We start from the raw sequence: 22,807 nt of genomic DNA, 5'->3' as shown, positions 1-22,807 counted from the left end.
GGATACACTATTTTTTATTCCTAACACCCATTAGAGTAATCTAAAAACTAGTTAGATTAATTAAATAAAAAATAATAATAATTAAAAATAAATTAAAAATTAATTGTTCGGTGCAGCCCTACTTGACACGGCTCACATCCAACAGACATAACTCTCGCCAGGTGATTATCTGCTTCTCTAAGCTCTCTGATCTCACCCACTGCCCCCATTTCCCTTCCCATATTCTGGAATGAAACTAGTAAAGATTTACATTCTCCCTGGTGGCCTTGCTGAATGTTTTCCATACATAGCCAGTGACCTCTTCAATGATTGCTGATGATTTGTGACTGGCACTAATCACTTTATTCAGCCTATCTTTTGGTTTCACTTACCTGCCTTACCACATTTAAACTCCTCAACTATTAATATCTCCCACTATTTCCTTCATCAACCCCACAACCTGCTCTTTATCACTCTGGGTTGCACTATACCATCTACCTAAATTCTCCAGAATAGAAGGGATCACTTTCCCTCCATCATGAACCTTTCTTGCCAACGGTTTTCTTTCCTTTCAATCTCTCCCCACATACAACCCACATAGAAACTCCATCGCTTTCGCTAAAGCAATCTTCAAAATAAGCTACAGGGCCCTGTAGTCCTGTCAAATGCCACAATAAAGCATGCAGCACAGAAACAAAAGCATTAGCCAGTCAAAGAACACCACAGGAAATGTCCTTTGCTGTCTCAATCTGATGCCAAATCACACTGCTCTGCTCTAAGCAACCTGCAAAACCTGAAATCCTTACATTCTGCACAGTGTCAATTTGCTTTGAGGTATGCTGCAAGCCTCTGTGCCACCATACTAAAGATAACCTTACCATCCACATTAAGCAAACATATGACAAAACTGCTCAATGGCAAGAGAATCATTTCTTTTGGTATGAGGACACGTCCTGCCCTTTGCCATTCTATGCTTAACCCTCTATGCATTTACATTTCATTTACGGCATTTAGCTGTCGCTCTTATCCAGAGCGACGTACAAGGTTACTCTTTTACAGAGGTGAGCCAATGTAGGGTTATGAATCTTGCCTAATGACTTATTGGTGTAGCGCAGCATAGCCACCCAGACTGGGAATTGTGTTCTACATTGGCCAGTAATGGTGTTATCTGTTGTACCACACCAACCACATGCTTAACCACATGGTCTATGCTTAACCCTCTATGCTTAGTGCCTCTATGCTCAATGAAGACCACACCTCCTCCTAATGACCAGGTGTGCAGAGAACTCTACACACTTGACCTACAAAAAATCCTACGTGCTTTATCACCACTATCATCCCTTTTTCAAAGTAGTCCCCAGTGTCCTGCCTCAACTACTACAAAATCACTTCCACCAATCATCACAAAGTGCTTTGAAAGGCTATACTATGAATTTACTATTTTTTCATCACTATTCTAAATTTTATCACATCCAGTGACTGTATTCTATACACTGTATAAAATGTAACATTTCTCAGATAGCTCTTGTTTATACAGCTCATGTATTCTTTTTAGAGCTGAGACCCTTAATGGCAACTGTGAATTTCTAGTTGCTTTTGCTTTTTTTTTAAAACCTTTTTAAAACTTTGAGATACCCTTGGGATCTCCAATGATGGGAAGGTCCAATGACAGGCAAGTTTTCTACTTAGATTTCCTGATACTTGATTGATTCCATCTTTCCTTCCACACACTGCAGGTTTTCAGTTCAGGCATACCAGTGAGCCTGAAAAGTTCCAGTTTTGCTTCATTGCTCCACAGATCAGAATCCCAAACCCTTTGTTTATTTATATGGTTTTGAGCATACTGGACCTTATCTACCTCCAACCGTTCTAGTGCTTTTGGGTCATTAGAGGTGTACGCCTTGTTCAGGCATGGATACCTTCAGCATTAAAAACATTAAACATTCAGCACCACATTCTCTTTGTGGTGTCCTCTTCCTCTAAACAAGGATTACTCCCTACTTTCTTAACCCTAATGCTCCTCATTCATACAGCCACATCAATGCTAACCAAATGAAAAACAATTATATTCTACAACAATTAAGTACAGAAAAAGAAGTGGGCCATGGTGGCATCAGCACTAAAGTACTGAAGGCCTGTGCAGGATAGCTGGGTGGAGTTCTTCAGTACATATACAACTAGCACCTGAGACTTCAGAGGGTCCTAGTTCCAAAGTACTTCAAGAAACTGAATTACAACGCTGACAGACCATCTCAAAGTCACCGGCAAGGCTTGTTCTACACCACCCCAGAAAACATGTGGGTGTGGCATTAGACGCCCTTACAGTTTGGTTATCCGCTGCATGTGTGAGCTCAGGGATGCAGTGATTAATTTGCTATGCTGAGATTACTTATAGTGGAGAAATTAAGCAAGTAGCCCTATTATATAAGTAGTCTCTATTTCTCTTTAGTGTCTTTAACACCATCCAGTCCCTCCTGCTGACAGACAAGCTGACTCCAGCACAGGTGGACACTGCTGTAGTGTCCTGAATCATCAACTGACAGTATGTGCGGCTACAGAACTGTTTGTCAAACTGCAACAGCATTACTACTCTTATGGATCAATAGAAATGTCAATCTAGAAAGAAATGTTACCACAGAAATAATTATTATTAACAGCATTAATTATTGACAATGACAGCGTTAGAATAATTTTATCTTCACAAAGAAATGTTCACTTAATACAAAAAAAATTAACCTCAGAGTGTTAAACAGTCAAGATGAAATCTTTCATTTACCTCTTCTAGAGAAGACCGCATTGAGGAAATCTTCTGCTTGCTTCTCAAGTCTGATGATACTTGACTGGTCTGACTTATGTCTGTCCGCTTCTGATAAAATATGGTTTAAACCACTCAAGTTTTCCTAGGTGATAGATGAGGGGGGAAAAGGTCATCAATACGTAGTAGAATACATGTTTTATTTAATCTGGATAGCTTTCAACTGGGTTAACTTGACTGCACTCTATAGGGTTAACATAGGGGTATTTATAGTGTATATTGATCAACAAAACACAGACACTTGCTTTTGTTAAATGTACGTTCTTTTCAAGTACACCTCCAGGTACAACATAACAGATGTGCAAATGATGTGTAATATTGCTATATATTGTGGGGTTGGGGTAGGATGCTCCTGGGCATCCTTCACCACACCAGACCTTTTAATGTTAGAGGCTACACACACACCTTGGCTGCTGTGACCTCACTGACAAGCAGGGTTGCTGCCAAGATAATTTTCAGCTCAAAGTGTAGTACACTGTCTGAGCAAATTGCTACAACAGCTTTGGAGAAGATGGTCACTCATCTGGGCAAAATTGAAGGAACTACTAATTATACTAATTATGATCAGGGGAGCGGAGCAAATTTGCCCCTTAGGGGCACCCCTGGGGACTGCTTGTCGGTGCCATGTATGTATACACATTCTCTTTTTCTTCTGTACATCCATAAAAATTACACACACTCATTCTCTTTCTCTCCATTTGTGTGTGTGTATATATACACATACATACATACATACATAATATGTACATGTGTGTATATATTATATATATTTATTTAAATAACTAACATACATACACACACACACATTTTATATATATATATAAAATGTACACACACATACACACACACATTCCTTGTTTTAGTGCAATATAAAAAGATGATGGCTATACTCACGATCTGCCTTGTATATTCAACAGGTATTATTTACAGTGCATTTTCCATATACAGTATTTGTTTATTTTCTGACTTCTTAATCTATTCATTATACAACCATATCATGATGCAATCCTCAAGTTTAGGCTAAAAACTCACTTGTTTTAGCTTAGCTTTTGGTAATTAATTACCCTTTAGATAAACGTTGCAAATCTAGCGTTCATGGACATGGGTAATCGTGGTAAACTGAGATGCTGGTGCTGTTGTCATTGAACTGTTCAAAGTATGAGGAATTCTAAACTTTTATTAACTGGTCACGGCTAACGTTAGGTCTAGAAATCTATGCAAATGTAAACTTTTTTTTTTAAATCAGCAATTGTTGAATTGTTATCAAATTTAGAACATAATCGGCAGAACAATATATCTTTGAAATCAAGCATTAGGTGTCATGTTGTGGCCCAGTGGCAGAGAACCCATCTGTTGGATTAGAGTTTAAGGATTCAAGTCACAGGTCTTAATGCCACTGAATATTTAAACCTACTTCAATTCCTATTTCACCCAATAGTGCTTGGAATCCTCATGCTGCTGCTTGTATTTTATTTTTACCTATATTTTTATCTTTATCTTGTTATTCATGTGATCAAACCATCATCAATGCATTTCTGCATGTCCTGTCAATCTCTGAAAAGTCTCCACTCCTGTGAGCATTTTAGTATATCAATTTAGAATGTCACTGTTAGCTGTAGAAAATGACCAACACCAACCATGACAAACCATGGCAGCAAGTTACTGCCATTACTGTAGGTTGTGGAGATAAAAATCTATGAACAAATAACAAAAAACACTGTGCGCGCATGTTTGCGTTACTGTGTGTGGATTTCCTTAAATACAGACTAATTTCATTACTATGAATGCCAAACATTCATAACATTCTTTATGAACTGAGAGTCTGCATCCTATTCCATACCTGTATGTGTGCATTCCTGATCTTGTGCATGTGTGTATATATTGTACCATTTTGCAGTCATACTGACTGTGGTTTAAATGGATTGGTTATTAGATACTTTGTAAAATAATTTGCTAGCTTGACCCATGATCGATTTGCCCCACTGTAGAGATCACCCATACGCTCAGGCACCTTTGCCTCTACCAAACTTTCTGGAACATTAGCATCTACTTGAATAGAATGTAGGTTGGAACACATAAGGTAATAAACCCCTGTGTAGTGTTCTTTCTGGTCCTCCAGATGATTCTGGAGTCACAACATACACAGGAGAATCATCTGCCTTGTGACCTCAGACTTTCTGACTCCATAAAGTTTGAGGGCAAGCCTGTTGTTTTAGGTAGGGATGGTGCCAACCCCATGTGTGAAAATGCTGCCCTACTTTCCTGTAGCATAGCTAATAGTCTTTTAGTTAGTCAGCAGAATTGTGTAAAAGGCTGCTGACAATCCAGAGCCAGGACCAAGCCGCAGACAGACTAAAACGACCATTTGCAAGCTGTTTCAGGCGTCACCCAGTTTTAACCGTATTGAAACTGTATCTGTGCGCTGAATTACATTAAAACATATAAAAAACTAACACACCTCATTTTAATAATTTAATTAGTGTTAAACTTTTACACTCAAACTGTAACAGCACCATCTCAGACCTAAACCTTGCGCTACTTCAATATTAGATCACTAAACTCAAGGCCAGTAATTGTAAGTGATCATAAATCAGATGTTTTTCGCCTCAATGAAACCTGGATTAGACCTGGATTAAGACACCTCCGTTATAATTATGCACATAGCCCTAGATTATCAGGCAGAGGAGGTGAAGTATGCATGATTTACCAAAATACACAAGATAATACTCACAGACACCTTCACTTCTTTTAAAAGACAAGGTAGCACCACTTAAATGTAAAATAACAATGCAAAAGCTTGCACAGGGGTAGTGATCAAACCCGTACTTTCAAACAACCAGTGCAGAAACTAGAGCGGAAATGGCGGACAAACAAACTAGATGTATTTCACTCTGCCTGGAAAAGCAGCCTTAGAGTTTAAAAGGACACTTAAAGCTCACACTATATTGGCCTCACTTATCAAGAACAACAATAACAAAATTAAATTATTATTATTATTATTATACAGGTTATCACTGGGCAGCTATAAGCAGACATGTTATTAGTTTCCATGGTTATGCAGATGACTCTCAGCTCTATATAACAGCTAAACCTAACAAATGTAGATTAAAGAAAATTGAGGAGTGTGCAAAGGCTGGATGTCACACAACCTCCTTCTAAACAGTAACAAAACAAAGGTTTTCCTTTTATCTCTAAAAGCCGCAAGAAATAAACCATCAGACTTGATGTTAAACTTTTTTTTTTTCTGTTATTCCTGGTATAGCAGCTAAGAATCTTGGTGTTATTTTCACAGGATGCAGAAAAGAAAAAAAAAAAAAAAAAAAAAAAATAGTACACATTTTTATTACCTCAAGGCTAGATTACTGCAACGCACTATTGTCAGATTGTTTCAGCAGGAACCTAGTTCAACATGCTGCAGCCAGGGTCTTTACTAAAACTTGAAAAATTTGACTATATCAGTCCAGTTCTATCAGCACTGCATTCAAGTCAAATTTATTTATATAGCGCTTTTTACAACTGTTGTCACAAAGCAGCTTTACATAATTAGTAAGTAGTAAAAGACAGAAAAAACATAAAGAAGACATAAAAGCTCAATGTCATTAGGCAGGTAGCAGTGGTAGGAGGGTGCGAGTTGATCTCGCTCATAAGTACCTGCAAGATTCTGTTACATATTACGAACCATCAAGATTACTTGGATCACAGGGTGGTGGATTCTTACTCGTTTCCAAATTTCATAAATCCTTAGCAGAGAGGAAGAGCTTTTTCTAATAAAGCCCCCCAACTCTAGATAATGTTCAGGAGTCAGACACTTAATCTTCAAGTCTAGGCTAAAAACTCTTCTGTTTAGTTTACTGTTTGGTAATTATGTTTTTTCCCCCTTAGATAAAGGTTGCAGATCCAGGGGTTCATGAACATGGGGAGTTGTAGTAAATTGAGATGCTGGAGCTGTTGTCCTGACGCTTAAATGCAATTACTCAGGTTAGTGGACGGTGGAGCAGATGGACGGCAGTGTTTCAGAGTGCTCCCGTGCCTCTGCAACCCTCGGGCTAAGTTATACTACATCAGGATTATTGTAATTATAATATGATATTATGATTATGTTGCACACCTGAGCAGTACAACAGTCTTGGTGGTTCAGTGACTGTAAACTTGTAGCTTTCCTTTAGGCTTTCTCTCAACCTTTTAACATAACAAAGCTATTTCTATTGGCAGCGTTTGTTTGGGGGTAAAATGCAGTCATATTCTTTGTGCAGTAAGAAACTTTGGACTAATGATTGCACAAAATGCCATTTCCCTTTATACTCTTCTTGGTGCATTCCTAACACTTCAACGACAAGTTCTGTTCATCCACTCTGCAGGATTTCCTCTAGGATTTTAGGATTTGGGAAGGATAGGAACATCACTTTTCTTTTTGCGTACAACCACACATGATGCAAAAGAGCTTTCTGATTTCTGGAAAACGTTGGCCCTGAAACTCCTGGAGACTGGGGAGTTCAGCCATGTACATCGCATAGATTGTGAAAGAGTCAGTTTAATTCTTAATAGGTGTCTGATTTGTTTATAGCCTCAACCCATTGTTGTGCAATGTGGCCATCTTGCCTACATCTAAAACAAAACCAAGCTTCAGGTTGAGGCCTAAGCATAGCAAGACTGCAAGTTAACCTGAACACCAGAGCAATGTTAGTCATGTGTTTCAAAGAATCTTGCTTCTTTTCTTTTTTTTGTAGTCAAGCTTTACTTCTGCAAGCGCTTTCCTTAAGTGTTCTGTTTCACATGTGCACTTTTGCAGTGTTTTGAAACATGGATCCAGCTGTGAAGACATATGAAATGCAGACTAAAAGTTTTCGGGTGGTTTTTCGTGTTAAATTGCTGAAATAATTGATTGCATTGGTTCTAATTTCGAAGCTCTTCTGTCCTCTTTACTTTCTCTTCAGCCACCAATTGTAGGCCAAGCATGAAGATGTGACGCCAGCAACCACAGGTGAATTGTGTTAGCAAGTGGTAATTTGTTTTACACCTCCTCTTCCACAATGTTTCAAAGTCTACTTCCCCTGGTGTTTTTTTGCCCTGAGAAAGCTTGGAACCATTGAAATCTATAGGTCAGCTACCATTTCATCATGAGTTTCATTACCTGAAATGCCAGACATAAAGCGACCTGCTCACATTCACTCCACATACCGCCTTAATATCCATAATGAATAATGTATGAACACAATCTTCGGGAAAAAAATATATATAACTTAGAATTAAAAATGAAGTATAGTCTGGTTGCAAATCGTTAAAAGCCCTCCTGGCTGGCTCGCCACAAGAAGTTGTGTAACAAATGTAGACGTAACATAGTGGCTGTGTTAGCAAGCTCATGGCTTGTAACTAATGTACCACATTAACTTAAACTGGTGATGATTTTAAACTTCTGACGGCATTTGGAAAGTTCCCATAAACAAATAAAATGCATATGAAACACTTGAGGTCAACCTCAGACCTTTTCTCATTTCTTATTTGTTAAATATCACAGAAAAGAAACAAATCTTTAAACTGCTCATCAGTTCATTGTCCAATTACATTTGAAATGGTCTGTTTGAATCCTGTAAAAACAGAAGGACTATGTAAATTTGTTGTACTTTTAAACGCTTAATGCAATATTTTGCTAAAGCCTCCTGATTTAAAGTTGACTGCATGGCTGTAGAATGAGCAAAAATAATTTTAACTACTTAGAAATTTCCTGTTATTTCAAATTCCGAACTCAAAGTTTATGAAACAGAAACAATAAAATTAAAATAAAATTGTCTATAAAATCTGTTACCTTTTCCTTCCTTAAGCAGCAGAAGAGACAGTTTTCATCAAATGACCAATCTGAAACACACTTTGGGGCACAATCTAAGAGAGATAGAGACAAAGAGAGAGGAATGAGAACTGTCTAAATCTGTTACTCCTATTGAAGAAAAAAAAAAAACTGTCCAGTAAGCTTTTAGGCGTCATTATAACAATTTATTATAGCATTTATTTATTAGCATTTACTTTTTACAGATAACTGATTATCTGTCAAAAGCTCAAAAGAAAAATCTAACATATGAAGTCACATCAAAAAGTCCTCTGTCTACTCGAAGCAATCACATTTCTTTTGTTTTGTAATTTTTAGTGTGAATGTGAGGAACCTTTAAATATTTAAAGAAGTTTATGGCCTGGGGTTTGTGAGTTCAAATTCTGAGCCATGCTGCTTTGCCAACAGTGGCTGGAGTCCGACGGAGCACAAATGGCCATGCTCTCTCCAGGTGGGTAGATGGCAGCGGCTGGTTTCGCATGAATCAGATCAGATATGTGTTAAGTCCTTACCCTCCTAATGTCGGAAGCATTGCTAATGCTAGGTGGAGTTGCAAACAGGTAGGTAAAGTTGCAGTCCCACATTGGTAGAAAAAAGGAAAAATTCTTACAAATTAATTAAAAAAAGATTTTTATAAAGTCAATGTCAAGGATCATTGCCAATTTAAAGTAGGGCTGGGTGATATGGAAAAAATACTATATCACCATATTTAAAGACTTTTTTTCCACAATACATGATATTTATCACAATACGTGTAATCACAGACTAAATTCATCATCAGCAGCAGACTCTTATAAACCACTATTCAGATACTCTCCTGTACTGAATAGTGATTTTTATTCAACATTGGCCGCACTTCATCTAATTGAACCAGTCTAAATACACTGTTAGTAATGAAGCCCATTGATCAGTGTTTATTAAGCACTAACAGTATCCTCGATATGCTTAGAAAAGCATATTATCACGATAACAAAATTTATCACAATACAATTAAATATCGTCATATTGCCCTGTTCGAATTTAAAGGTTCTTCAAACTTAGCGTCTTTACAAAAATGGTCTTTTATGGAACCAAAAGAGGTTTATGGCATTACTCAAAGAACCCTTTACAAGGTTTTGGCGGTTTGTAATGATCCAATCAAACAAGAACAATTTATATAGCTCAACATAACTAATTTAACAAGTGGTTTCTCCCAATTCAACACAAAATGCCACTTTAACTGACTACTGCAGTCTCAGAATTATTTAACCCCTTCAAGACAAGACTTCTTTAGTACTTGATGGAGCACCTTTTTACGGTTATGACCTGCTGCAAAACGTGACACCAGCCTCTGGCAGCATTCCTGAGGAATCACGTCCCATTCCTCATAGGCAATGCCTTCCATTTCATTAATATTCTTGGGTGTGACGCAACCACCTTCTTCCATTCCCACCAAAGATTTTGTCATTCAAGTGAGGCCACAAAATCTTCCAGGACTTCTTCTGTAAGCAAGTTTTTGTGGATCTTGCCCTCCACACGCTGCAGGTTTCCAGCACCAGAGGTAGCAAAGCAACCCCAGAACACCAAGCCACAGATATACTTTACTGTAGATAGGATGTGCTTTTCAGCTTTTACCTCTAAATCCACCAAGGTTTCAGAAGTAGTCCTGTGAGGTTCTGGAGTGGTTGTCATAGTCACTTGACTTGAACCCCACTGAAAATATTTGGTGAGATTTGAAGAAGGTGGTTGAGACACACAAACCCAAGAATATCCCACCAGAAATGGGCCAACATTCCTCAGGAACACTGCCAGAAGCTGGTGTCTGGTTATGCATTACATTTGCAGCAGGTAAGAACAGCAATTGGGTGCTCTACTAAGTAATATGATGCTCATCATGAATTAATGAATGTAGGCCTGTCACAATAATTATGCTATCAACTTATTGCGCAATCCATGGAAAACAATACATAAATGTTATTTATTATATTAATTGCGCTAGTGTTCTATCATCCCCTCTGTCAGTGGTGAGCTCAAGTCTTAAGCAGACAGCGACATTATCTTGTAGAGAAAAAGTGCAGTGTGTGCAATGACCAGTACATCAATAATGGAGCCTCCATGCACATAGAGTGGACTGTAACAGCTAGTGGAGTAATGGACTGCAAAACAGAACTTTGGAACACTACTTAAAGAAATTAACACGATCACAATAGAAATACTGGAGATAATATCTATATATATGATTAAATACATTTATTAATAAACCATCCTTACCTTGAAAAACTGTAAAACGTTTTACTAGTCCTGGCCCAAACAGCCCTTCCAAAATGCTTTCAAAACCTGCAAGACAGACATTTAGCACAATATATTATCGTGAGAGGTGAGGACCATTATTCACAGTGTACTCACTCCCACATTAACCTTTTCTGCACATGCACAAATACCCTCCCCCACTCTCTCACTTTCATTTATTATTTTTTCTTTCTAATGTCCTTTACTTTTTATGAAGTGTAAATACTTAATGGAGCTATTGCTAGGCAACAGCAAGTACTACGTTTATTTTGCCATGGAGAAAGGAGAATAAATTAAATAAATACATAAATGAAAAGTCAATATGATTGTACAATTCCATGAACTTTTGGGCTTAACACATAAGTAGCCCAGTACCGTAAACAATCTAGCACTTTTATAACTATAGAAACTTCTTTTTCTCCTAAATGATAAAATACAACATAAGGTTTGCTTACAGGATGAAAAGCAAAGTGAATACTGTATAGTTTTAGGGTGTATACTTCTTGTTTGGCTCCCTTGGTCCAGACCAAGCCAAAAAAAAAAAAAAAAAAAATTATGCTGTTACATTTTAGTCCTGGTTTCTTTGCGTTGTATGGACATGCAATATACAGTTGCAATTAACTTTACTGAGGCAACTACACTAATAAATTTAATTCGAATCTCACAGAGGTTAATGTACACCCATTATAGTCTACTAATATCAAGAGCAGGGATGCAGTGGAGAGTAAATGCAATTTACATACCTTTTTAAACATTACAATTTTTTTACTTTTTTATCCATGAGCAGTAGCGAACCTGTTGCTTTACTTGCCCTATAAGGACCCTACCCCACGTTCTTTTGTCGTCTTCCCTTTGCGTCTGATGTCGACTACATGCGTTACCCTTGTCTTTCCTGGAAAAACTTGAATATCATCTTCAGTAGCTTCAAGATTACAGAAAACAAGTAGAATCCCATTTTCAGAAATTTGGTGCTGACAACTCTATTTAAAGGTCAATGATAACATCTTGAAATATATCTTAAAGATTTGGCAGCCAGTGTAACTTCAGGGTTGGTGTTATGCACCCTCATTGTATCACATGGCATTTTTGCTGCCGTTTTTTAAGACACTGCTACAATCATCCAGATGCATTGATAAGAGAAGCATGAGTGCCTTAGTCACAACCAGCCATGCCACACTGCCTGACAAGCTGAAGAAGTTACTCACTTTGAGGCCCCTTAATACCAACCAACAGAGAGGTGCTTTGGCCTCAGAGTGCACACAGAACACATCACTCACTGAGTAATCAGCAGATGTGCTTAAGGCTTAAGAAGAATAAGTTCACAGAAAGCAGCAGGCCCAGACAACATCCACAGGTGAACAAGTGTTTGCCTATCAGAGCTGGCTAAAGTATTTTACAGATACATTAAATCTGTCTTTCACGCATGCTTCTGTACCTCCCTGCGTGAAGTCCACCACCACCCATGTCAGAATGATGTTTATTGTACTCTCACTCATACTGACATTGTGTTTGTCACTGTTTGTAACTGGGTGCTGGATTTCCAAACAGGAAGATCTCAGTCAGTCAAAATTGGCAATAGAACATCAAGCACAGAAACTGTAAGCACAGACACCACTCAGGGCTTTATGCTGAACAACCTGCTGTACACATTCTTCACATATCAAGTTTACTGATGATACTACAGAGCTGATCACTGGTGAGGCTGAGACAGCGTACAAGAGGGAGGTGGCAGATCTGGTGGCCAGATGCCAGGATCTGCTCAGCTCACTCTACAAAGGTGAGACAAAGGTGGAGTGTTAGGATCAGTGAGGATCTCACCTGGGGCTTCATTCATAAATGGTATGCACAAAAATGGGTATGTAAAAACCGGGATTTATAAAGAAATATTTAGTTGTAAACGGGCATATATTTACAGAAGCTTTAACCCATGTGTACAGCAAAAAAAAACAAAAAAACATTAAACTGAGTTGAGGTGATTTAAATTGAGCGGAGTTGAATTGGAGAATTGGAGCCATACGTGCAAAGCACTAGGGCTGGGTATTGCCACTAATTTCTAAGAGTCACAAGATCCCAATTAGATTTTTAGGGAACAAATAATTGTACAAGCAACAATCAATCCATTATTAAAATATTAGTGCTTACATGAAGAATTAACCCAAAACAACTGCAATAAAATGTTTATTATTTAACAGTCAACACACTATGTGTACATAAAATGTAAAGACCTGTTGGATTACTTAATGCTCACAAACCCCTGCATCAGACCAGCCGCCCACTTTCCTGCCACCACTATCCGCCGAACAAATGTAAACAATTTTAAAGTTTACATGGACTCCAAAGTATCGGACACTATTATTAGTATTACCACCATTACTTTCATTATTTTTACTTTCACTACTGGTTATATTAGTTATATTACATTATGATTATATCAGCACACCTAATATAACGATCAGTTTTGGTGGTATGGTGACTTATCAATAATTTATAAATAGTTTTGACCAAAAGAGGATAGGTCCCCCTTATAAGTCTTGATTCCTACCAAGGTTTCTTCCTCTAGCTCTGAGGAACTGTCGCCCTTGCTCGCCAACGAGCTTGTTCACTGGGGGTTTAGTTTAGTTTTTTTATGTTTCATCTCTTGTGCAGTTTGATTTCTGTAAAGCTGCTTTGTGACAACGGCAGTTGCAAAAAGCACTATACAAATAAATAAACAGTCATGTAAGCATGTTGTAAAGCAGTCACGTAAAACATTTTGAATATTGTATACTCTGGAGGTCCATGAACCTAAAATGCACAGAATATGTATATTTTATTATGTAAAATTACCATGAAGATAGCCTTTGCTAGAAAACTAGGATTGTAAATATCATTGTCTTTTGTATTTTATACACAAAGCTCATAGTTTTTTTCCCCTTCCCATTACAATGCAAGGATACCCCATCCTCCCAAAACACATTCTGCTCATGTCTCTGTCACACACACTCTTTGAGATTGTGGCTTTCCGTAGTGTTGTGATTGGAAAAAAAACACTATGCAATGCGCCACATTCGGCCAAGTGTATTCACAACAGGTGAGAGCTGCCTGTGAAGTTAAACTGAGTGTGGGCGAAAAAGCCAATTTACAACACTGGTCATGTTCGCAGCATTGTCTGTCATGATAGCTGGACCTTTGCAAGTGCACAGTTTTGTATCAGACTTTGTTTAGACCAATCTCTGGTTTATATGAAACGAAATGGGATCATTCAAATAAAGACCGATTTGGATTCATTCGTATCAAATCAAAGTATCTATTTCTATACCTATCTACTTCAGACATACAGAATCCCATATATTTCTTTTAGCTTATTGGTCAGCTTTTAATTGCTGTAGCTGTATTAATTTACATTTGTAAGGCAGATTCTGTGAGAATACAACTTCTGCTGAAGGCACACTGGGCACCAGAGCCGCTGCTGGAGGCAATGAGGGCTTTGCACACACCAATAGGGTCAGGTTCACAGCCTTCAGTTGTTTTGTATCCACTGCCCATATCCACAGTTAAACAGATCATTAAAGCAATAGTCTGCAAGTGTCTGGGAGTTTCGGGATTTAGAGACCTCTCTGGCAAGTGTATTTGCACAAAGCATGCAGAAGAGTACTTCTAAAATGTGCAATATTTCTTTCACTGTAATACAGGCACACACAATCACAGAGCAATGAAAACATGTCCTGCAGTTTTAGTAGCTAGTCATAAAAATACAATATCTTACCGGTTTAGCAAGACAAAGCCAACTCACCATCACTTTTACTCCTTTCAGGGCAGGGATCTAGCCTAGCCAGTGTTTATCCTGATTTTAGCAAGGACTGTCACGACCTTATTTGGCCTGCCAGCTCATTTCAGTTAATTCTGCATTTCTTTGGTTTAAGAGAGGGTGAACGAGCAGATGAGTCTGCCATTCTGATTGTTTCAGCGCCATTGCTGTGATTGCTACAGTGCCAGGTCCTCTTTCAAAGGCTGTACATGTGACAAGGCCAGGAATGCTATGAAAACCTGACAGACCAAGCTGTTTAAAAAAAAAAAAAAAGAATATATTAAAGATTGCAGGGATGGTCGAGCCAGCACACGGATACCATTTCTTGGGATATTTTATGGAATACTATTGCTTTTCAATTTTAATATCATTTTAATTTTAGACTACAGTCTTGCTTACTTGCGTCTTTATTTCAAAAACATAAAGCTATAGAAACATTTACCTGGTGTGCATGGCTCATCAGCCAAATCAGTATCCTCCTCTCTTTAAGGGGGTCCCTAATTATTGAAGCCATTCTCACATAAAATGGTGATGGTGAAGGTCTTGGCTTGTTCTTCAAGAACGTCCACCTCCTAAGAACTTCTTCTAAGAAACCTCTTTTTTGCCGTTTGCACCTCTGTCACACCTCCTATTCAAGTTTTCAAGATGTAATCTGCATGGACCATTTATTAAGTGTGAGAGGTAAACAGGAGGAACATGAGGCTTGTTCTATATTTTCATACACACACACACAAACACACTATTATTTGAGAAACACAACATAAGCAGGAGTCACACAGCCATGATGTTCACGATACATTAATGATAACAAATGAAGTGTTCTATTGCTTTTATTACAACAGTGGTTAGTAGCAAGGTAGTTATAACAAACATCTGCAGTTCAAGTGCTGTAAACAAATTAAAGATGAAGCTGGAAGAATTCTAATGGCAGACATTCAGAGGCTATATATTATTCTGGCAAATATTTATGCTCATGCTCCTAGTAAAGATAGTCAAGCCTTTTTTGCAAATCTGGAAAATAACTTCTTGCAAATGAGATTTTTTTCTTAGGATCCATCTATGCAAGACTATTCCTTCTTTTCATCAGTCCATAAATGGTGCTCTTTTTTTTGGAGTAATCAAGTCACCTGATCTCCATATTTTTGGACGGGCATTTTGGTGTCTGGTCATGCTTGTGATGGTGTGGTGCCACTACCATAAAGGTGTAACAAACAATAGAGATGGAAGACAAAAAAAAAAATGAAAAGGCCAAATATTAAGTACTAGCTTGAAGTGAAATGCCAATACAGGGTTTCCGCTACAATTCACAGAGAGTTTTTAATTTGAAACAACAGATAAAGGAAGTGGACACACTGATGCTGCTCAGCATTCTCTGCTCTCTATAAATCCATTCAGAACTAACTCTGTCTACCTTCTCAGATTAAATGGTCACCCAGCCCGACCTGCTGGAAGACTGCCTGCTGAGGACCCCTCTACTTGCGTCAGACCAACTGCCACCTACCAGTCCGACCAGCAGAAAAAATATTTTTTACACACTTGTAAAAAGTTGTTGAAGAAAGTCATGAATAAAGCTGATTATCTGGCAGACATCTGCTGTTCATTATGAATTCCTATAAGCAGGGGTTAAACACAATCACAGACATTAAGGGGAGCTCACTCGCTGTGGTAAACACCAGTGCTGCACTTCCACACACTTAGCTGGAGTCTTTGCGGACATATTTAAACACATCTGTCACTCTCTCAGTTGTGCCAGCGTATCTGGCCACCATTATCCCACTACCTGCCACTCTGGACTCAATTTGCATACAGGTGGAACAGATACACTGATTATACTATTGCCCTCACTCTGGATACTGTCCTCTCCCACCTGAACAAGAACAACACGTTTGTGAGAACGTCATATCAACCTCTCTGCTCAGCTAAATCCTGAACTTCTTGAGGGGTAGGTGGTTAGGACAGCGCCACGTCCTCCTCACTGCCCTAAAACACTGCTGCCCCTCAGGACTAGGTGCACAGCCCACTTCTGTACTCCCAGTACACCTACAACTGCACAGCCAGACACAGCTCCAATGTAGCCATGAAATTCGCTGAGGACAATACAATCGTGGGCCTGATCTTCAACAATGATGAGGCAGTGTACAGAGGTGTAAGCTTCCTGACACACTGGTGACAGGAAAATAACTTTTCTGTCAACAGCAAAACCAAGGAGCTGATAGTGGAATTTAGGAAGAAGGAAAGAGTGCACACCCCTATATCTATCAATGGGACCACTGTGGAGAGGGTCAGCAGCTTTAAGTTCCTTTAAACAATTTGGGACAGCCCATATGATGTCATGTCTTTGGAAGCTTCTGATAGGCTTATTGGTAACATCTGAGTTAATTAGAGACACACATGTGGATGTATTTTAAGGCACACCTGAAATACACTGCTTCGTTGTGTAACATTAGGCTGGCTCATCCTTGGGTGCAATTTCCAGATGCCTGAAGGTGCCGCATTCATCTGTACAAACAATTATACGCAAGTACAAACAAGATGGGAATGTCCAGCAATCATACTGCTCAGGAAAGAGACAGGTTCTGTGTCCCAGAGGTGCTTTGGTTCGAAATGTGCATATCAACCCATGAACAATAGCAAAAGACCTTGTGAAGATGCTGGCCGAAGCTGGTAAGAGTGTTGTTATCCACAGTGAAACAAGTACTGTATTAACATGGTCGGAAAGGCCACTCTGGTAGAAAGAAGCCATTACTCCAAAAGAAACATAAAAAAACATATTAATGTTTGCAAATGCACACAGGGACAAATACCTTAATTTCTAGAAACATGTCCTGTGGTCTGATAAAACAAAAAATTAACTGTATGGCCATAATGACCATAGTTACGTTTGGAGAACAAAGGGGGAAGCTTGCAAACCTGAGAACACCATCCCAACTGTGAAACATAGGGGTGGCAGAATTATGTTGTGAGGTTGTTTTGCTGCAGGAGGGACTGGTGCACAAAACATATGGCAAAATGAGGAAATAACATTATGTGGAAATACTGAAGCAACATCTCAAGATATCAGCCAGGGCGTTAAAGCTTGGGCGCAAATGGGTCTTCCAAATGGACAATGACCCAAAGCATACTGCCAAACTAGTTACAAAGTAGCTTAAGGATAACAGTCAATGTTTTGGAGTGGCCATCACAAAGTCCTGATCTCAATCCCATTAAAAATTTATGGGCAAAGCTGAAAAGGCATGTGCGAGCAAGGCAGCCTACAAACAAGACTCAGTTACACCAGTTCTGTCAGGAGGAATGGGCCAAAATTCCTGCCAACTATTGTGAGAAGCTTGAAAGGACATCCAAAACGTTTGACCCAAGTCATACAGTTTAAGGGCAATGGTACCAAATACTAATGAAACGCATTTAAACTTTTGACTTTAAAGAAAGTAATAAAAATGCCTTAAATTCCCTCTCCCATTATTCTGGCATTTAGCAAATATAAGTAATTTTGGTAATCCTAACTGACCTCAAACATTTAAAAGTTTATTCTAAATTCATGTCAGACAGTGAGAAAAAAATGCATGTGTCGTTTTATATAGTGTATGTAAATTTCTGGTTTCAACTGTATATAAAACAAGGGGAATGGTCCTCAGTTAACCCAGTCATAATGAACACTGGCAAAATTACTAACAGCTGCTAAAGACAATAAGGATATATTTGTAGAATTTTAGATTGCTCTTTAATCACAGCACTGAGTCAGTGAGAATAGATCTCACTGAGGCTTGCACATCTGGACACATTCTTATCAAAACTGCTGTCTGTCAGGTTGCACAGGGTTTGGGCGTGAACAACCCTTTTAAAATACAGCCACAAACACTCTATTGGATTGAGATCTAGGCTTTGACCCAGCCACTTTAGAGTATTCACCTTGTTGTCTTTACACCCTATCTGTATACCTTTAGGTCAATGTCTTGCAGGAAAATAAATCAAGTCTGCTAGCTCTCTAGTATAACTGATAAGATTTCCCTATATTTTAGCTGAATTAATTTTACCCTAAACAGGCTCTCCAGGTTCTGTAGCCAAGAAGCATCCCTACGGCAGGCTGCATGCTTCACAGTAGGGATGGTGTGTTTGTGGTGATGTGTAGCGTATGTTATCTGCAAACATAGCGTTTAGTCTAATGGCCAAACGGTTCCATTTTGGATCACATCAAAGAACCTTCTTTCATTAGACCATGCCTTCAAAATGAAGTTGAGATTTATTTTTTATTAGAACTCGCACATAGGACCTGTTTACATCACACATTAACAGTGCATTCGTTTTTCGGATCATGTTCAGATGTCACTTGTCTGCATGAAGCGCCAGGTATAAACACCGCAAGACGCATTGTGATCAAACTGCAATTGAGTCACTCAAACCACATGCGGAGGTGGTCAAGATGGAGCTCATCCACATTGAATACAAGTGAGTGTTTTCTGTGATTGGATTCAGTCAGTAAAAACACACCTATTGAAAACAACAAGTAATTATTACTGTGGATCTTGGCTTTTCTCTCTCTCTCTCTCTCTCTCCCTCCCTCCCTCCCTCCCTCCCTCCTATGCGTGTTTGTGTGCACAAGTGTGGACGCTAGTACTTGTGCTTATATATTCTCATAGATGAGAGCAGTATTAGAGTGTGCCTTTTACATGCAAGAGTCAAATCTTCTTATGTGGTGACACTGGGAACATATTTGTATTTACAAATGTCAGAATCCGGTCATAGGTGTAAATGCCAGGTGTAAACAGGCCCATAAAGTTTTAACTAGTGAAGAACCCAGTCAACCGGTGACGCATACAAAGTCTCTCCCTTCTCAGCTGCTGAAGCCTTTAACTCCTAGGAACCACAGATGTCTTGGTGGCCTCCCTCACTAGTTTGTTTTTTGCACGGTCACTCAGTTTGTAAGGACTTGATCTCCAGGGGATGCTCAGTGGAGAGCTTTTTTTTTATTCTTTTCCATTTATAAATGCAATAAAAGGGGATATCTTAACATCCTAAACAAGGGGGCTAAATACTTTTTATTGCCACTGTACCTGCTGCAACAATTTCACTAGATCATAAAAAGGCGTTTGACCATTAAAAACGGGGTTACTTAATTGAAATATTAGGAGGTATTTGGGTTTGGAGGCACCTTTATAAAATGAATTAGGCTATTACATAATCAAGCAGAAGCTACTTACCATTAATTAATTTTCTAAACTCAAGATATAAGGCGAATTGGAGCCAGTCAGAAGCACTTCCTTTGACAATCTACTGCCCAGTTTTAGAACTTCATTCTGGCCTATTCCATGGCCAATGGGGATGTTGAATGTCCTGAAGATGAATAGCATCCCAAAAAGGAATTACTTATTGCAATCAACTGTGATGCAAACCCTTTTGTTATATTGTCAAAACAATTACACACACACACACACACACACACACACTAATATTATATATATATATATATATATATATATATATATATATATATATATATATTCACTCTACTTGCAGCAGCGAGAAAGGGGGGTGGGTGCACGGGGGAGGAGGAGAGACAAGAACTCAGTTACCATAGCATTATTACCAAAGGTGTGTTTAGACTTGTCAGCAAACCCTGGTGCGACTTCTCCGTTGGTGCGGTTCAAGAGTAAACGTGAATGTTGTTTTTCAAACTTTCGCACCATACGGACCAAGACCACCTGAACAGGTGGGTTTTGGTTAGATTTCAAACAAACTATGGGCCACAATACGATCCAAGCGCACACACAATACGATCCAAACACTGTTGTACACAGGCACAGGGTACTAAATCTAGTACCAACCCTGCCCACTTGCTCCACCAACATCATGCCATCCACATCTGTCACTATCACGAGTGAGTCTCCATGCAGAACCATTTCTGTGCTTTTACCTTTTTCTGTCTGACTCTTAGCGGGGCTGTCTCCTAAACCACACAACACATCAAAACTAGCCACCTTTAGGATAGGATGCATAAGTGCAGTTGTACGAGTTGGGATGCAGACACAGTGATATTAACGTTTTAGAGCCAACATGTCATTTTCAAAACAAATGAAAATGTACATCATCAAAATCGTGGTTTAATACAGGTAGAGACAATACGATTTAATAGGGATCAAATATATCACCATGAATGTAAACCAGGACTAAAATGTAACAACGTATCCTTTTCTTAGACCATGGACGAAGAGGACCAAACAACAATTATAGACACACCCTAAATCAACTACAGTTCCCACAATACCATGCAAAATGAGCATCTTACAGTTTAAGGTTTTTCATTCAACCTCCATTGCAAACTAGGTTTATTGGCAGAATTTACAAACATGCAGATGTTTACAGTAAACCAAACAATGCTTATGTATAAAGAGGAATTAATGCCAGATTGAAGTGTAAAATGCACTGTTTTATAGTAACTTGAAAAATGAAAAGCAGAACCACAATTTATTGTATTTATTATTATTACTATTCTTTGTACTCATGTTTTGTCTAATGACCTTGCACTAATAGTGTTTTGTTGTACTGTAGAAAACAATAACATTTTGAAAGTACATAAATTAGAGTTTTTCACTGAAAATACGCAAGAATTTGCATTTGCTGAATTTGTGAGAATCAATATACTACATCTCAAAATGTAAGGCACAACTGTATTGCTTTCTACCGTGAGGTACTTTAAACCCTTCATTGAAATGTATCACACCAATTTGTGGAAAATGTGCCAAAATGAGGTTGCTCAATCTCTTAACAGAAAAACATACTGAAATACTGAATTTTTTTATAATTAAACACCATGAGATCAACATTTTAAATAATTAAAACACAACATATTCAACAAAGCCTTGAGTTAAAGTACAAACAGTTTCTCAACCCTGGACATTTTACTGCTTTCCCTGCTCCCAACTCACCCGATTCAACTAATCAGATCTTTAACAAACCCTTTCAGAGTTGCAGGAGGTGTGCTAAAGCAGGGAGTCCACTAAAATGTGCAGGGAAGAGTGCCTCCAGGATCACAGTTGAGAAAAACGGTTAGAAAACTGAACACTAATCTGTGCTGGAGATTAGTGTTTAATGAGCATGTTTAAATTTGTACCTCAAAAAAAAAAGTACCTCACAGTGGAAAGCAACACAGTAAAGCATTAATAACATTTGATGTGTATTACATTTTGACAGTCAGAATTGTATTTTTTAAATGCAAATCCATGTACTGTTTTCAGTAAAGTGGTAAAGAGGTAAAGTGATATGGAAAAGCAATTCATTCTGCACATTTTCAATTTGGCAATACTTTTTTGCCATTCTCTCCATAATGTCTCCAAGTACAGCAAATATTTATAAAAATAGTTGGCCAAATATTCCATGCCCCTTTCTCAGTACACAAGCACTGTCAGTGGCAAAAATAATGTCAGCCCAACACTAGAAAACCTAAAGTCCAAAGGTAGATCTTGGTGAGGACCACCAGTGGGTATGCCAGAAGCACACGACCTTGGCTGGGACAAAGTTTTCATGGCTGAGCAGTTATATGCAAGCCTAACTGCACACCACCACTGGACTCTGGAGCAGTGAAAACATGTTTTGTGGGTGGACAAATCATGCTCCACTATCACACTGTGCCAAGTGTAAAGTTTGATGGAAGAGGGATAAATGCTATGAGCCCCTTAGTTCCAGTGAAGACAATGGGAGGTGTGCAAAGAGGAAACCCTTGCTGTCTAGAAACCCCTTCAATCATCATATATCACATACAATGTGGTTGTTGTTACATAATTTCTGTAATTTATATAAAGAAGCTTAGATTGCAAATATGAAAGAATTTTGTAATGATTAAGTTTGAAAAAACTAAATTTTTTAGAAATAAATCTAACAAATGTTTTTTTAAATGGCAGAGAAAAGCAAAATCAATGTTATATTTTCCTGAGATCATAAATTTTTTATTATTATTGCACTAATGTAAAAGTAGGATTTTGCTGTTGTAGTTTGTTGAGGGGAAGCTCTTTTGAATTATTTTGAATCTAACTAATCATTAATTAAGTGCTTAACTATCAAAACAGTTGGTAATTTAGGTGTAGGTGACACAGATCCCATCTTTAACACAGTCAGTCCTTCAAGTGTGTTTTCCTTTATGGGGTTA

At 38.4% G+C, this 22,807-nt stretch overlaps 1 protein-coding gene across 2 annotated transcripts in view; it reads right to left on the bottom strand.

Annotated features, from left to right (window-relative positions):
- The window catches only part of lcor (ligand dependent nuclear receptor corepressor), a 36,607-nt gene that overhangs the window by 11,132 nt on the left and 2,668 nt on the right, over positions 1-22,807 (bottom strand). For both annotated transcript variants that reach the window (XM_072671708.1, XM_072671709.1), the window contains exons 2-4: positions 10,866-10,931; positions 8,598-8,671; positions 2,756-2,879 (exon numbers count right to left, since the gene is read on the bottom strand). In XM_072671708.1, coding sequence (XP_072527809.1) covers positions 2,756-2,879; positions 8,598-8,671; positions 10,866-10,931 — 264 coding nt within the window. The remainder of the gene's footprint in view (positions 1-2,755; positions 2,880-8,597; positions 8,672-10,865; positions 10,932-22,807) is intronic.

The sequence above is a fragment of the Salminus brasiliensis genome, chromosome 25 (assembly GCF_030463535.1).
Source record: "Salminus brasiliensis chromosome 25, fSalBra1.hap2, whole genome shotgun sequence".
Classification (NCBI taxonomy): domain Eukaryota; kingdom Metazoa; phylum Chordata; class Actinopteri; order Characiformes; family Bryconidae; genus Salminus; species Salminus brasiliensis.
Note: the sequence above shows the minus strand (reverse complement) of the source record. Positions and strands in the feature narration are given on the sequence as shown.